General features: G+C 49.7%; 1 protein-coding gene across 1 annotated transcript in view; it reads right to left on the reverse strand.

The window, feature by feature from the left end:
• LOC108802337 (histone-lysine N-methyltransferase SETD2-like) overlaps positions 1 to 8,119 on the reverse strand; it is a gene marked incomplete at its 3' end in the record, with an annotated part of 15,764 nt that extends 7,645 nt beyond the window's left edge. Inside the window, exons 1-3 of the mRNA XM_018574201.1 lie at positions 8,060 to 8,119; positions 2,832 to 7,945; positions 1,155 to 1,286 (exon numbers count right to left, since the gene is read on the reverse strand). Of these exons, the coding sequence (XP_018429703.1) occupies positions 1,155 to 1,286; positions 2,832 to 7,945; positions 8,060 to 8,119 (5,306 nt within the window). The remainder of the gene's footprint in view (positions 1 to 1,154; positions 1,287 to 2,831; positions 7,946 to 8,059) is intronic.
• Between the last annotated feature and the right edge of the window lie 8,241 nt (positions 8,120 to 16,360).

Below are 16,360 nucleotides of genomic sequence, written 5' to 3' on the forward strand. Positions count from 1 at the left end.
CTTGAAGTTTGTTTTATCAAACTTCAAGCCACGGTGTCATATCTCTCACAAACCCCGGTATCTTTCTGCTTTTGTTGTAACCGATACTAGTATCGGTGCCGATTCCGAGTATTTGGGCGAGTACTCGTACTCACCCAAATGCTCAGATACCGGAACTTTCGGTCAGAGATCTTCCTCTGACCAGCAGTGTCGAGGGAGCATGGAGCCGGCTTCCTTTCCAATCAGGAAGCTGGGCAAGGATTATGACCCGCCGCCTCCCTCCTTCCTCATTGGTCAGGAAGCCACGCTGTCTCCCAGCAAGTGAAGCCGGCTTCCTAGCCAATCAGGAAAGCCGGAAAGTGGGTCATGACGTGCCGCCCGGCTTCACTTGTTGCTAGGCAGCCTGGCTTCCTGACCAATCAGGAAGTCGTACGGCACCTCCTGACTCGCCACCCGGCTTCTGGATTGGTCAGGAAGCCAGGCAGGCTCAGCAAGTGTTCTTTCGCCAGGCAATCAGGAAGCCGGGTCATGATCCACGGCCCGACTTCCTGATAATTGGGATGAATAAATGTCACCAGCACACGTGTGCTGGTGACATTTATTCATCTTTATGCTGTGTGGCGGCGCCATCCGCAGGTCACCACAAGCACCCCCCCCCCCCCCCTCATTCAACTTTGGGTTTTTCTGGTAAGGAGTGCGACAAGGTACCTTTTTGTTTGTCTTCCTGAGGGGCACACGCTACTCATACCGAAAAAACAGTATCGGTGCATCCCTACTCTATAGGGAGTGACTGGTGGTCCTGGGATGCAGCAGTCCTATCTGCAAGCTGCCTCTTTGTGACTCCTGGTACCAGACACTTGCACTGCTCCAGGCGAGTGGCCAGGTCCGAAAGGCAGCCCGTAACTTTCTGGAGGGCAGAGTGTTGGGAGAAGAATGGAGAGCCAGAAAGCCAGCAGTATTTCTGTGCAGCTCCATATCAGGACTGTATAGAAACATCCATGACAGATGAAGTGCTGAAGCAGCGTGTGCAAGGTGCGAGCACTCCCGAGCATTTCCCAGCAAATGTCATAAACTCAGCTTTATACAATACCAGCACATGACACCAGATCTGCACCGGCGGCCGTGTGTAGTAATGATTTACCACGAATGACCCCAGTACAGGCACAGGTACTTACCATTCAATCATGAGCAGCCGATTGAGACAATCCTCTCCGCAAGCGACCTCCCCCTGCGACCTTTCCTCTTTAGAGAGCAGGGGACACTCACACTGCATCCTTTTAATGTCCCTGTGACACTTATTCTTCTTCCTGCAAGACAGAGGTCACTGCAACTTCAATAACTATTAGAATGTAGTCACTGTAAAGGCTCGGCGTGCAGAAAACAGAAATACAAAAGTGAAAATCACAATGCGGGAATTTAAAAAAGGAGAACTATGAGGTCAGGGCTTTTCCCCATAGTTCTAAGGGTCACGGGAGAACACAAACTAGCGTCCTCCTGTCACCCTAAGCTCAGTATATGGCTGGCTACAGCTCGCGGTATACTGAGACCGCCGCAGCGGGGACGGATCCCGACATTACTGTCCGAGATCCACCCAGCTGCGTGAGTGACAGCTGGCTCTGCCTATCTAGAGGCAGAGCCAGCTATACTCGCCCCCTCCCCCGTCCGTTCCGCTAGTCAGCGCTGGAGGATCGGACAGGGGAGGGGGAATCCCTGCAGGGAGCCGTGAGTGACAGTCACGGCTCTCTGCAGGGACAGGATCGAGAAGTGAACGAGCGACGGTATTTGTTCACTCACTTCCCGATCTATTGAGCCGACCTGTGACAGTCTCATTGTCACACGTCGGCTTGAACTACGAGGCTGAGTGAAAATCACTCGCCTCATAGTTCTCCTTTAAAATCAATTTATCAATTGGAATATTTGTGGCGTCTCAGTAAAAAGAGATAAAACAATTCTTTAAAACAAGTTGTCATAATATTGTTAGTTACCCTTTGAGGTGGACCTGCCCCCGGACTATGTATATTGTGAAAGCGGAACGTGCGGTATCGGCACGTGCCGCACGGATCTGCATGTGTAGATAGAAGACACCATTTTCAAGAAGCATTTTCTTCTTCTTAGGGGTATAACCTCCTCCTAATTACATCAATCATTTACTCTCCTATCTCCAGCACTGACGTTTTGACTATAACTAATATTGCAACCAACTAAATCGATAGCAACCAACTAATCGACAATAATTGATGAGAATAGTTGGTCAACTATTCTCATCATTATTAGTTGGTTGGATACCCTAGCTCTCGCCTACACGCTGGGAGGAGGGCACAGCAAGTGGTGGGCGGGTGCAATAGCCAGCCTGCTACAGGTTATTGCAATTTGAAATGGCAAATACCAGGCTGGCTTATGCAAACCATTCCAGCTTTAAATATAGCTAAAAACAAAATGTATTTTACAATTTTGCATGGAGTGGGAAGGTTAGATCCCCTGTCAAGTTTTAACTGTGGTCTGTGGCCCCATTGGGCAGATTTACTCCGTTTCTTTTGGGGACCATTGCCACTGGGACAGTGTGGGGAAAAAAAATAAAAAATTTGTAGCGGATGCCACAACAGGAATAGAAGGGAAATCGTGCAAAGTAGAGACCCGTCCGGTTCTATGTTGGAATTTACCTCACTGTGGAAAGCTTTCCTCTCACTTCCTGCTATATCCACAGGACAGGAAGTGAAGGAAAATCTCTTGAAACTTAACTATTTTTGGTAAAAAGCCGATACTGATAACAGACATTGTTCTTTCAAATATTCAAAGCAAATTAAAGTGAAGGTAATTGTAAAAGAATATAATAAGAGGATTCTACACATTACCTTTCAGTTAGGTAAACGTTCTCCTCAATGAGGTCAAAATAAGGCGGCATTTTTCCTTGTTTGGAAAAGTCCTTCCAGTGCTGAGCATCTCTGAATTCCTCCATTGGGCAGATGGATCCGGGTTTTACTGGCTTCGGGCCAGCGGATTCCAACAAGCCAGCCTCGGCCTTCAATCTCCTCCTCTCCAGGGCTTCCGCGTCGTTCTCGGAGTCGCACTCCAGCTCCTGCCGCCGTTTTTTGGGTGGCCCCCTTTCTTTCATCTCAGACCTGTCCCTGCCCAGGTGATCCTTCTTTTCGTTTCGCGGCAGGTTCTCTTTCGCAGAGTTGCTGCTGATCTCGTGAGCTTGCACGGACCCGGATTCCTTCGATCGGTCGTAGTACAGCTTATTGACCTGGTGGTGGCCTTGGTCGTCCTCCCAACCAATATCCTCTTCGTCGACATCGTCATCATCTTCATTGTAACAATGTGTGAGAGAGTCGGGAACGGGAACGCCGGTTTTTACGTAGTTGTAGGTGGGACCTTGGTTGTGGCATCCAGGATCCCAATAACGGTTGTTCTCACCATAATTATGTGAGGGCTCACAGACCCCACTGCCCTGCTGGTACCGACAATACATGTAACTGCTGTCTGCCGGCTGGTAAGTGCTGCTTGGCTTTTCTGGCTGAGAGAAGTCCCAGCCAAGATCTGATAGGTCTTCCGCTGCCTGGAAACCATCAGCTCTAGAAAAGTCCCCAGCCCCTGTTCCATGGCTGTACGCCGATGGTTGCCGGCTGTCAGGTTTCTCAGCAGGAGTATATAGAGATTTTGATTCAAATTTACTAGGCTTGGAAGGTACTGAAGCAGCGGGCTGATGAGTAGCCGATTTGGTTTGGCCAAGTATATTCACTTCTTTGCATCTAGTGGACATCTCACCGTTATTGCACTGTTCAGAGGACACAAAATGGCTGGTGCTGACATCAGCATCATTAGGCGGTTGGGGAATGTCTGGTTGTTGGGCATGAACTGCAACAACGCCCAGTTGCGAGGACTGAACAGGAGCAAGACATGGCTGTGGAGAATGAACAGGAATAGGGCATGGTAGTATTGGAACTGGGACAGGACTCGGTGGTGGTGGTACATGAACTGGAAATGCCCCGTGCTGAGGAGCTTGAAAAGTAAATGCACCCAGCTGTTGAACTTGACCTGGAAATGCAGTCAAGCATGGCTGTGGGGCCTGAACTGAAACACTATCTAGATGTTGCACCTGAATGGAAAAGGTTTCACGTGGAGGAGCTTCACGTGGAGCAGAACATAGTTGCTGTACATCAAATGAAACAGGATATGGTTGGAGGACCTCAACTGGAGAAGGATAGGGTTGTGGTGCTTCAAATGGGACAGCAAATGGTTGTGAAGCTGGTACTGGAAAGGGAGCAAATTGTGGGGTTTGATCTGGTGCAGGAGTCAGCTGTGGGGTTTGATCTGGCATGGGTGTCAGCTGTGGGGCTTGATCCGCCATGGGAGTCAGCTGTGGGGCTTGTGCAGCAATGGGAATCTCCTCTACAGTATTGCGGGGACCTAGCTCCGTGGACATAACCGGCACAATTGCAGTCTCTGGTACCTGTAAAGAAACAACTTCTGATTGCGACTCTTGAACGTGAATGGGGTCTGGCTCAGTCACGTTCACCGAAATAACATCTACCTGCAAAGTTGGAACATAGCTTGGCTCTGTTCTTTGAACTGGGGCTGAAGCCGACTCGGATGCTTGAATATGGATGGGAGCTGCCTGAGGAGCTGGAACTGGCACTTGGAAAGGTTCTAAAGACTGAGCAGGATTGGTAACCTCCTCTGGCATCTTAACAGGAGCTACGAACTGTGTAGTTGGTGTAGAAACATTAACTTGAGGGGCGCTCTGTTCTAGATCTTTAACGGAAATAAAAAGTCTCTGCTCTGAAACCTCATCCGGAATGACAGTCATTTCTGCATCCTGAAATGAGCTCGGCTCTGGAGCACACGTCGGTTCTTCCTCTATTGACATATTGGAATTGCTATCTATTTGATCAACGACTCTGTGTTCCATTTGCTCCGGAGTGTGGCCTTCCGGCAATCCAATTTCATTTCTATCATAAGATTGTTCTGTCCTTTCTTGGTGACTTGGGGATAAAGACTCTAGATTGTCTTCTTCCATGCTTATAGTGGAGGTTTTGGGGACTACCACAACTGACTGCAACCTGTTCCTGGGGAGCCCACTGTCATCAGAATCCGTATCATCTGATTCACTCTCTTCACTTGCGCTCTCTTCTGTGTCGGAATAATAGGCCCTGACGGCACTTATAAAGTTCACTGCAGGTCTGCTGCTGTCGGCGGCAATTTCATTTTTCTCTTCATCTGAAGAGTGAACACTTTGGACCTTATAGTTCTCAAAACCATCCTCTTCCTCATCAGACTCATAGTTAGCCTTTAGAACTTCTATCTGTTCCGTTGGAGCTTCTGGTGGGACGACAGGGGTGTCCTCCTCTCCCTCCGTATTTTTCCAAGTAGTATCTACATTGTCCTTTTCAAAGTTTGGCAATGAAGTCGAAACCTGACTGTGGCTAGGAGACTCAATCATAACGTTACTGGTGACAGCGGTCTCTTCCTTAATGACATAATAATCACTTTCAGGTGTTTCTGGAGCAGAAGGCTCCGTGGGAGGTACACCACAAGTGTTGTTTTGCTCGTCACTGCTCCCCGATGTGCACACATTAGAGATTTCCTGCACAGAATCAAAATCTTCGTCAGTAGACATAGTTCGGGACACATTTAGGCTTTCTGGAGCCAAAACTGTAACAGTTGGCTTGGCTTCAGAGTCTATAAAAGCATGATTGTCATCTTCTTGAACTGATTCATAATTTAGCAATTTATGGTCAAAGAAAATATCTATTTTGTCTGAAGGATGGCAAGGAACTGGCTCATTTATGCTGACGTCCAAGACTCTCCAACTTTTTGACCTCGATACAGAGACAGGCTTATAATCGGGATCTGAAAAGACTGATGAGCTGCCATGATCGTGGCCTAACCCATTCAGATGAGGTGTTCCATCACCCGGCTCCACAACACTGCATTGTTCGCCTTCACTGTGAGCTACAGGGGTTTTCTCCAACTCTGTATTAGAAGTTACGTCTCCGCTACTGCTTTCAGACTGTGACACATCGGATTGCTCATCTGCAGGAACATCGTCTGTGGAGCTGAGAGTGACGAATTCCCATGTGTGCTCAGGTGAATAACTATCGTTGACGAGAATAGGGCTTTTTCTTTGGCCTTCAAACAATGGCGCTGTAGAAAAACCTCTCCACTTGGATTCCCAACCACTTGCTGATCCAGTTTCTGCCGTACGAGAACGATCAGAATCTCTGGATCGCGCAGGTGGAGAATCCTGGAGATCGCTTTTTCTGTATTCGGAGCCGTCCTTGGACGTAGATTGGTCTTTATCTCTTCTGACAAGGCTGTGCCCCTCTTTTTCTTCAGGTCTCTTCTCCAAATCCCATTTGGAAATTTTACCTCCCGAGCCGGCATGTTCTTGTTTGGCATCCGATGCTTTGGAAGAATTTGATTTAGCAGAACTTGCACTGCTCTCGGCTTTAGAATGGGAAGATGCCGATTTCATGTCAACTTCTCTCTGAGGAGAAACTTTTTTACTAGATTCTCTATCCGAGGACTTGATGTCTTTTTCAGTTCTGCTCGACGGCCTTCCTTTTCGGTCCGAGTCATAAGAGGAGTCTAATTTGGGATCTTTGTCATATTTTGAATGCGCAGAAGAAGAAGTCCTAGAATCTCTGTAGGAGGAGGAATGAGAGGACGATGAGGGCCTTCGAGGGTCGCTCGATCTGGAATGAGTTCTCCTGTAGTCATCCTCCGAGTCGGAGCTGTCTCTTGCCCTGCTGTCGGCATACGAGCGAGAATATCTTGTTCTGTAGGGGGAACTTCTATGGTACCGTCTATCGGGCTCATAATAATGTGACCGTTCAGATCTGGAATACGAAGAACTGCCTCTTGGTCCTCGATCAGATCTAGAGATCGACCTCGATCTTGACCGCGACCTGCTTCGCTTCCTGTCACGATCTGACTTAGAACGCGAGTAGGAAGAGTACTTTGAATCTCTGTCGGACCTGGAATAGCTTGAATGTTTCTCATCTTTCTCTTCTTTCACAGACTTTGTTCTCGATGAAGAATATTTTCCGCCGTCGTCCCTTCTCAAACTCACCGAGGTCCTTTTTGGGTCTCTTTCTTTACTTGCTGCCTTTTTGACCTCGTGTGATCGGTGGCTGGAGGAGGTTTGTACAGAATCTCCGTCGGACTCTGAACCAACCACCGCCGTCTCAGAATGAGGCGGCTTTAATTTAGAGCTGGGCTTTTCAGGGCTGGGATTTGGTTTAACGATTTGTACACTGACTGAAATCTTTTCGCCTTTCCCAATATGGGAATAATCTTTCGAAGGGATGGGCTCTGCCTTTTCGTCAACCACCTGAGTGCTTAAGCTTTCCGCAACAGAGACCGCGGAGTCCTCTCGATTGTCCTTTGTGCTAGTCAACGATAATGAAGACAGAGTACTGGATGGTGCTTTTTCAGGCGATTCAACAGCCAGGATGGTAGCTGGTGATACAACTTCGGACAATGGAGAAAACTTTGAATGATCAGGTGGCGCTCCTTGTGTTGAAAGTATGGGTGACATAGGCACTGCAACCGGAATTGCAGCAGGTGGTGGGGGTGGAGGTGGGGGTGCTGGTAGTTTGCTTGTAACGCCAAGATGATGCTTCTTAAAATGGATTTTTCCCAGTTCCACTTTCGGTTTCGGAGGGGAAATTTCAAAAGCGTTCACGCTGGGTTCAGCGCCCTCAGTCTTCGGCTTATTTTGTTCTGATAAACCGCCGGCCGCATTCTGCACGTCATTCTGCTTCTCTACAGTCAAAGCAGTGAGCAATCTGTTCTGAAGGGTCTTCTTAGTGAAACTGAAGCTGAACGAGACCTTCTGGCGTCCCTGTTCCTCCAAATTAACCTTTGCTTTGGTTCCCTTCGGCAGGAATCTGCTGGATGAGATGCTTTTGAAGGTAGCTGCCGACTTGCCGATTCCAGGTGTTGAGGCGCCCTCATTCTTGGCCTGGAAGGAAAAACAAGTTTTGTGGATTCTGATTAATTCTTAATAAGGAAATGTGCAGGAAAATTATAAACATTCCCATTTTATAACTGCCGGGAGTTGAGCTTTAATGCTTACTATTTTACATTTCCCGACATCTTCCCATGACTGCACATACTGGCACATGCAGCCAGTCATGATACAAAGAAACAAGGGAGGTGAAATTGGGTCTCTGGGGTAACATTACATGCACCGTGATTATTCTAAGTTTATCTCATATCCTGAGGTTGAAGTGAATGAAGTGCAAGACCGTGCACACCCACCTACCCCTTCCCCGCCAGCAGTGCACACCCACCTAACCCCTCCTCACCAGTGCACACCCACCTAACCCTTCCCCACCAGCGCACACCCACCTATCCCTTCCCCACCAGTGCTCTCCCACCTATCCCTTCCCCACCAGTGCTCACCCACCTATCCCTTCCCCACCAGTGCTCACCCACTTACCCCTTCTCTACCAGTGCTCATCCACCTAACCTTTCTACACTAGTGCTCTCCCACCTAACCTTTCCTGACCAGTGCTCATCCACCTACCACCAGTTTAGCACACAGATTTTCCCTCTCTCCACCAGTACTCCCTTCCCCACCACCAGTGCACACCCACCTAACCTTTCCTCATCAGTGGTTACCCACCTAACCCCTCCCCACCCGTGCAAACCCACCTACCCACCAGTTTAGCACACCGATTTTCCCTCTCTCCACCAGTACACACCAATCTACTCTGCTCCCCATCAGTGCAGCACACCAATCTACCCTCTGAACACAAAAGCACACCTTCCACAACAACGTACCCCCCCCTCCCCAGCAGTGACTTGCGACATACCCCTTCACCATAAAGGAACAATGATGTTCCCCTTCACCGCGACTAACCAACGGCATGCCCCCTTCCCTACTAATGATCACCGACCTACAACCTCCTGCCAGTCTCTCGCTCAAATAAATACACATTTTTAGTAAAAAGCTCCTGCAGGTATGGTAGTATAACTGGAGTTTATATTCTTACCTCATTTTCTTCTTCTCTGTTGTATTGTGTAAGACACATGTAGGGAAAAAAGAAAAAAGAAACAATTACAAGGAGATAATAACACGTTATTCTACAAGATCAATATCAGTAGCAGGAGATGTTAATGCTGTATATGTGGCCACCTGGCATCACCATGGTCCTGGCAGAGCCCCTGGAAGAACAAATCTATGAACATGACACAAGCAGTGCTCTTCCCATCAGCCAGACAAACGTAAAATAACTTCCATTAACGCTCGGCTCTAACTGCGAGATAGCCGAATGTTAGGCGCCACCATCATGTGAAATAAGATTAAATGGAAGAACACAAAGTGAGACGCGAGCATCGTACAATGATTAGAAAACAAATGCAGGTCAAACCTGAAGCAGAGTTTGCAGATCCCTCCAGTACAATGAAGAACATTCTTAGTAGGAGGTCTTTTCCTGCCCTACCTGGATAATGCATCAGTTGTAATGATACCATCACTTCCCAATACACAAATGCCACAAGGGTGATGTGTGCAATATAATAACTCAACTGTGTGGTCCTGAAGTACTGGCTTCAAGTCCACTTTTAGGACTTCCCAGCTTCCTTCTGAACGTTGGATACACATGGCCAGAGGTCCTGAAAGTGGACTTTGCTTGGAAATGCAGTTCATCCATGCGAGGAGTAGAACACACAAGCGAGAAGTACTTCCACAACCCACCAAGTTCCTTAATCATCTGTTCATAGAGGGAAATTAAAGAACCTGTATGAAGGAAGTGCAATAGCAAGCTCTGAAAATGCGACTTTTCAGCTGTCTAGCCAACCTTCTGGCATCAAAATGTTGGGAGTCACCAAGATGGAACATGTATGCAGATAAGAAGTTCTGACTCTGGGCAGACTTTTCTGGTCGGCCTACTTGTTCCAGGTCAGTGTTTCAAAATATAATGAGGCCAGTGGCAAGCATGACAGACAGGTAAATCAGGTGGTCAGAAATGTCAGCCCCACCTAAACAAGCCTTTCAACAGCAGGAGCTTGGAGAGGGGCAGATATTGGTTCCCACCGCTCAAGAGTGATTGTCTACACCAACCCGCCTGGTGGCCCAAACATTAAGGCTTGCCCATCCCTGGCGACCTTAAAACACTAGCTATGCTAGTCCTCCCGGGGGCCAGGTCGCCAATGCTCCTTAAAAATGAGAGTTGGCACCTAACTTTTCAGGTTTCCTCTAGTTGTTTTCAATGAAGCTGGCTCATTGAAATTTGTCCATACCTGCCTTTATACGAGCCCTTCTATAAGACGCAACCTTAGGGGCAGCCCTCCCGATGGCCGCAACCTTAGCGCCTGCCCTCCTGCTAACCCTCCCGCAAGCCTATTGCTAACCCTTCCGCCGCCCGCAACCTTAGCGCCAACCCTCCCGCAACCTTTGCGCCAACCCTCCCACCGGCACCAACCTTAGCGACAACCCTCCCATCCGGCCACAACCTTAGCGCTCACCCTCCCGCAACCTTATTGCTAACCCTTCCGCCGACCACAACCTTAGCGACAACCCTCCCACCAGGCGCAACCTTAGCGCCAACCCTCTCCTGCTGACTGCAACTGTAAAGCTAGAGCTCCCTTTTGTCTAAACCCAAGAGCTTACCTTTCCTGTGGCCCAAAACACTAACCCTCCTGACTGCCTGAGCTTAGTCCCTTACCCTCTCATTAGCTGGTACCTAAACACTCACCCTTCTGCAAAGATGCAAGGTGAACCCCAAACCCTCCAACTAGCAGCAACCTTAACAATAACCATTTCAGTAACTCCGACCTAAAACACTAAAACTCGGGCCGCCCCCACTTACTAAAACAATTTCTGATGATTTATACCTATTTTCCATTGGTGTTTGGTGTGGCACCACATGTGACACCACTAATGCCCTTCCTTCCTTAGCAGTGAGCAGTCCTAAATGCTGCACAGGATGGTGCCACATAATGACGTGGTGCTGTTCTCTGCAGCGTTCTCCTGTGATCCCTGGACCTCAAGGACCCACCGGCTGGGGTACATCATCAAGCCACCTTGAGCTCACAGAAAAAGACCCTAATGGTGCCGGGTGTAATTTAATACAGAAAAGGATTGACACTAGACCTTTAAGCAGCGAGTCCATGGGGAACAGCACCAGAGAGGAAGCCAGTATAGAAAGCTAGCTGCTTTTTTTGTTTTAAGAACTGCTGGGCAACTGGAGTTGGGCTTTAGCAACCCACCCCCCCCCCAAATTTTTATTTATCTAGAATGCAAAAATGCAAACCCTCCCCCAACCTCGAGTGCCTAACCATCTGTGCAAAAATCCTGATAATTCCAAGTATCAGGAACGTGTGACACCCTGCCTGCCTTCCCACACTATATGAGGCCTTGCTGACCAATCGCCAGACCCAAACTCTGTCACATGGGGCAGAGGCATGCCACAAAATATACAACTGTGGGTGGGTAACAGTGGTACAGGGACGGTCATCGGGGCAACAAAAACGGAGAAAGTATAGGGAGCAGATGGTGTAGGCTATGGTTACAGCGATGGGCTATGTTAGCATACTCATCCTGTTGTGCCGGGATCCACTGCTCCGAAGGGTAAACTTATTGCGACAAAAGAAAACCGGCGCCAAAATCGCGGCACCAGAGTCCGCTCTTCCGGGCAGCCCGTCTTTCTTTTACGGCAGGAGCAGGGATAGGGGGCGACGAGCATGCAGGGATAGGGGGCGACGAGCATGCAGGGATAGCTAAAAGAGTAGACCTCTATATACGAGAATGTCTGAAACAGAAACTGCCTGTGTGACACACAGCAACCAAATCCAAGTCAATTTCCTTGTAAAGCCAAAGAATTGACTTCGATTGGCTCCCTTTTGTTCTGTAAACTAGAAAACTTGGAGTGTTTGGATATTTCTGATATAAGTGCAAAAATGCCTGCTGATCCTTCCAGAAATTCGATCGGCACAGGCAGTGCGCACTGGAACAGATTTCTGAACCACAGACCCCTGTCTTAGAGTGACAACACTGCTCCTCCATAGATACAATACGGCGACTGAGCGCGATCCCCCTCGGACAGGAAGTGTGTCACTGGCAGGATCACCGGATGACAGGAATAAAACGAATGCTACGATAAAGTTACAATGTATGTCATTTTTGTTCTTTGGTTTAGATACATTTTGGGGCCCCTGCCGGGCAATAGACGCCCGTCGCCGTCTCTTCACAATTAACAAAACAATTAGCAGTTAGGAAAAGCAGATAATACGCGATGCTGCGGCGGGTCCCTCCCCGGGGACAGCTCAGGTATCTACTTTGTCCTCATTGAGTGAGACGAGGACGTTCTAATAGCTCGTCAGCTGCTCTCTGGAGGGCCGAGGCTCGTCGTCATGGCAACAAAGAATGACGCCATCCATTAAGGAGTACTCCGGAGTAAGAGGGGAGCAGGTGCGACCTGGATTCTGCCCGCAATGCTCCGGAATAAAGGAGACGTACAATGGAAGGAGGACGGACAGAACGACATTTATATACGTACGGTGTGTTCATCATCTGTACCGAATCTTTACTTTTTGCTTCCATGACAGTTGGCGAAGAATATCGGGCTTCCTAAATCAGCAGCATCGCCCCCTAAAATCCCTACAGTGCCCACTTCACATGTGGAAGCCAATAAATGGGCCTGAACGCTAAAAACAAAGATTTACTATCAAACATCTAGAAAGGTTCATCGTACCCAAGAGGGAACCTAAAAGACGCACCTTTTGTCTGCCCAGGCGCTCCCCGATAGCTGGTCACTCCCTGCGCCCAGGCGCTCCCGATAGCCGTGCACTTCCTGCATCTAGGCGCTCCTGATAGCCGTGCACTTCCTGCGCCCAAGTGCTCCTGATAGCCGTGCGCTTCCTGCGCCCAGGTGCTCCTGATAGCCGTGCGCTTCCTGCGCCCAGGTGCTCCTGATAGCCGTGCGCTTCCTGCGCCCAGGTGCTCCTGATAGCCGTGCGCTTCCTGCGTCCAGGCGCTCCCTGATAGCCAGGCCCTTCCAGCGCCCAGGCGCTCCCTGGCCTGGGCACTCCCCGATACCTGGGCACTTCCTGCGCCTAGGACGTCCCGAAAGCCAGGCACTTCCTGCGTCTAGGCGCTTCTGATAGCCGTGCACTTCCTGCGCCCAGGTGCTCCTGATAGCCGTGCACTTCCTGCGCCCAGGTGCTCCTGATAGCCGTGCACTTCCTGCGCCCAAGTGCTCCCGATAGCCGGGCCCTTCCTGCGCCCAGGTGCTCCCCGATAGCCGTGCACTCCCTGCACCCAGGCGCTCCCCAATAGCCGTGCACTCCCCGATAGCCGTGCACTTCCCGCGCCTAGGTGCTTCTGATAGCCGGGCCCTTCCTGTGCCCAAGTGCTCCCCGATAGCCGTGCACTCCCCGATAGCCGTGCACTTCCCGCGCCCAGGTGCTTCTGATAGCCGGGCCCTTCCTGTGCCCAAGCGCTCCCTGATAGCCGGGGCTTCCTGCGCCCAAGTGCTTCCCGATAGCCGGGCACTTCCCGCGCCTAGACGCTCCCCGACACAGAAACAGTACAGGAAAAGCCATGTTAAACTATGTAATGGGGAAAAGATCAGCTGCAGGAATATCACAGGTAACACCGATGACTCGTCTTTTGCCTTCTCGTTTCTGGCCACAGAACAGGTCCTCTTTATTATTACATGATTGCTCAACGTGTCAATTGTGTGCGACTGAACCCTACTAGATACTCCTTATGTAGCTCACACCACCGGCAGCCATTTCTTCCATTAAGAGATCAATCACTGCAGCTTAAAAAAGTCCTTTAACCCCTTGACTGCCAACGACGTATGTTACCGCCGCCGGGACTCTGTTTAGCTGTGTAAAGCCGACGGTTGGCTGTACATTGAAAGAGATTCTGGTGGCCGAGCTGCCGCCAGACCGCTTTCATGGGGCCGGTGAAGAGTGCTCCCCCCCACCTGACACCCCCTTCCTTGCTCCCTGGCATGCCTGGGACCGGCATCACAGGTGTCGGCTGGTAGAGAGGAGAAAGACCGGGGAACATCCATTTAGAGCTGCAGCTAACGATTATTTTCAAAATCGATTAGTTAGCTGATTATTAAGTTCGATTAATCGGTTAATCGGATAAACAATAAAAAAAATATTTCATCAATCTCCTCCCTGCTGAATGAAGCCGGAAGTGACGCAGATTGCATCACTTCTGGTTCCTCAGCTGTCATTCAAGCGTGATATGGAATTGAACGGACAATTTTAAGTGGAAAAGGTGACACGGAGGGTGGGGGTGGGGGTCTAATAGAAGGGAATACGAAGACTGCCCCTGCTGACAGACAACCTACTGAAAATGCTAGCTGTCTGGCAGTCACGCTCATACAATAACTTCAATACTTGGAGCCACTGACCTGAAACCAGCACGCATCAGGAGCTCGGACCTCGCTTGCACTACTGCGCTGGTGGGAACAGAGCCCAGAAATAGCATAGGGATACATTGGGATGCATTTTGGGTCCCGAGGTAATCTGGATGTGGTGTGAAATGGGCCCTTAAAGTGCCTCAGGCTGGTTCCAGGTAGAGGGTGGTGGGCCAGGTAACTTGCACTTTAAAGAAGCTCGGTAATGGCGGCTCCCATGCTACTGTCCTCATGCGTCCCCGTTATGATGAGCGTTTTTATCCTGCGAGCCAACAATCGGAACATTTGTTCGGCGCGTTTGCGTGTCGGTTGTACACAGGTTCCTCCTCATTGTGGCGCTCAGCCTCGGGATTCCTGGCAAAGGATTCTGGGCCGGAGACAACTGGCACAGAGCGCGGAGGACACGAGCCCGGCGGCTGAGCCTGGAGTGTTTGTTTTGTAGTAAATAATTCATCCGGTGACCCCTGAACTCCGAACTCTACACCCGGGGCCGGGAAGGTCCTCTGGTGTGTCCATCATCCATGGCTGACAAAGTGGCTCCTTCTCCCCGTTCTTCTCACTCCTCGCCGCGTCTGACCGCCCCTCACGCTGTGCAAACTACAAGGCGACAATTCACCTCTCACCCCACTTCCTGTTATGATCATCGTGTCCTCATTGTATACAGACGACCTCAACAACAGGTACGGCTTCGTGTGGAAGGCATGGATTTTTCCTTTTAGTGTTGGTAAGGTTAGGGTTACACCCTAAGATTTCTGGGACCACATTGGGGATACATTCCCTCATTTCCTGTCCTTGCGACACCCATACAGGAAATGGCAGAAGCAGGTTTTCACGGTGACCTTCAAGTGTAACTGAAGCCAAAACCTTTTATTTTTGGATGCAGTGCAGAGGGGTGGTATTAGATTAGACCAAGCCATCGACGAAAGTGATAGAAAATACCAAATTTTGGGTTGTCACCAGAACAAGAATAGATGGGAAATCTTCCAACGGAGACACGTGTTCTGCTGACCACCAGGGAATTCCTTAGCTTTGGAGGGATCTTCTCTCACTTCCTGTTATGGTCATCAGACAGGAAATGAATGGAAATCTGCCCAATGGTGAAAACAATGGGGTTTATAACCCTCCCTAAAATGTTTTGGCTTCAGTTCTACTTTAAGGCCCAGACAGGAAAATAAACATTAGCAGAAGGTCTAAAGACGGCCATGCATTGCTCGCATTTTGGTCTATTGCAAAATTCGAGAGGTTTGTGGCCAGTGCGGTGCACCCCTGCACCCGGGTGACACCATTGGAGGGGTGACACCAAAAAGACTGACAACCATTTTGGTGTCACCCCCTCTGAAAAGCTGGGCACTTGGTCATGGACTGAGAGCCCGGCAGTTGCTTGAGAGAGGAGGGGACCCGGCGGCATACCTTATCCCGCCAGGTAAATGTCCCCTCCGATCTCTCCCGGCGTCCATCACCAAGATGGCCGCCGGCAGTTAGCAGCGTGTGACATCCTCATACGCAATGTCGTTACTCCGGGGTGTCACCAGGTACCAGCCCCGGGTGACACCTTGCCTCGGGACGCCCCTGTGTGTGGCCCTGCTGGCACCGCAAAAAGTCAACTTTTGTCAAAGGAGCCATGTGGAAAACTGCAGCCAATCAGTTGCAGTCACTGTTCAGTATTCTGATGGAGACGGACACCAGCTGTCAGAAAGCAGAGGGGAGATCCCCCCCATGCACGTTACAGTGTAGGTACTTATACTAGCTCCTGTACAGCAGGACTGGCAAAGTGCGAGCCAATAATAATGTGCCGACAGGAGCAGAGTGATGGCCTCATCAGGGTTCTGCTGCTCTTCCATTGCCCACAATGCAATGCAGGTCCTTGTTCTGGGATACGTCAGGCATGTCTGGATTGCACTGACAGTGGGCTCAGAACCCTGTCACACCCTATACACCTCATACACAGACCAGGCAATTCCCCTTATGTCCCATTAGCTCGGATCACATGC

The sequence above is a fragment of the Nanorana parkeri genome, unplaced genomic scaffold (assembly GCF_000935625.1).
Source record: "Nanorana parkeri isolate BGI_ZX_2015 unplaced genomic scaffold, ASM93562v1 scaffold2807, whole genome shotgun sequence".
NCBI classification, from domain to species: domain Eukaryota; kingdom Metazoa; phylum Chordata; class Amphibia; order Anura; family Dicroglossidae; genus Nanorana; species Nanorana parkeri.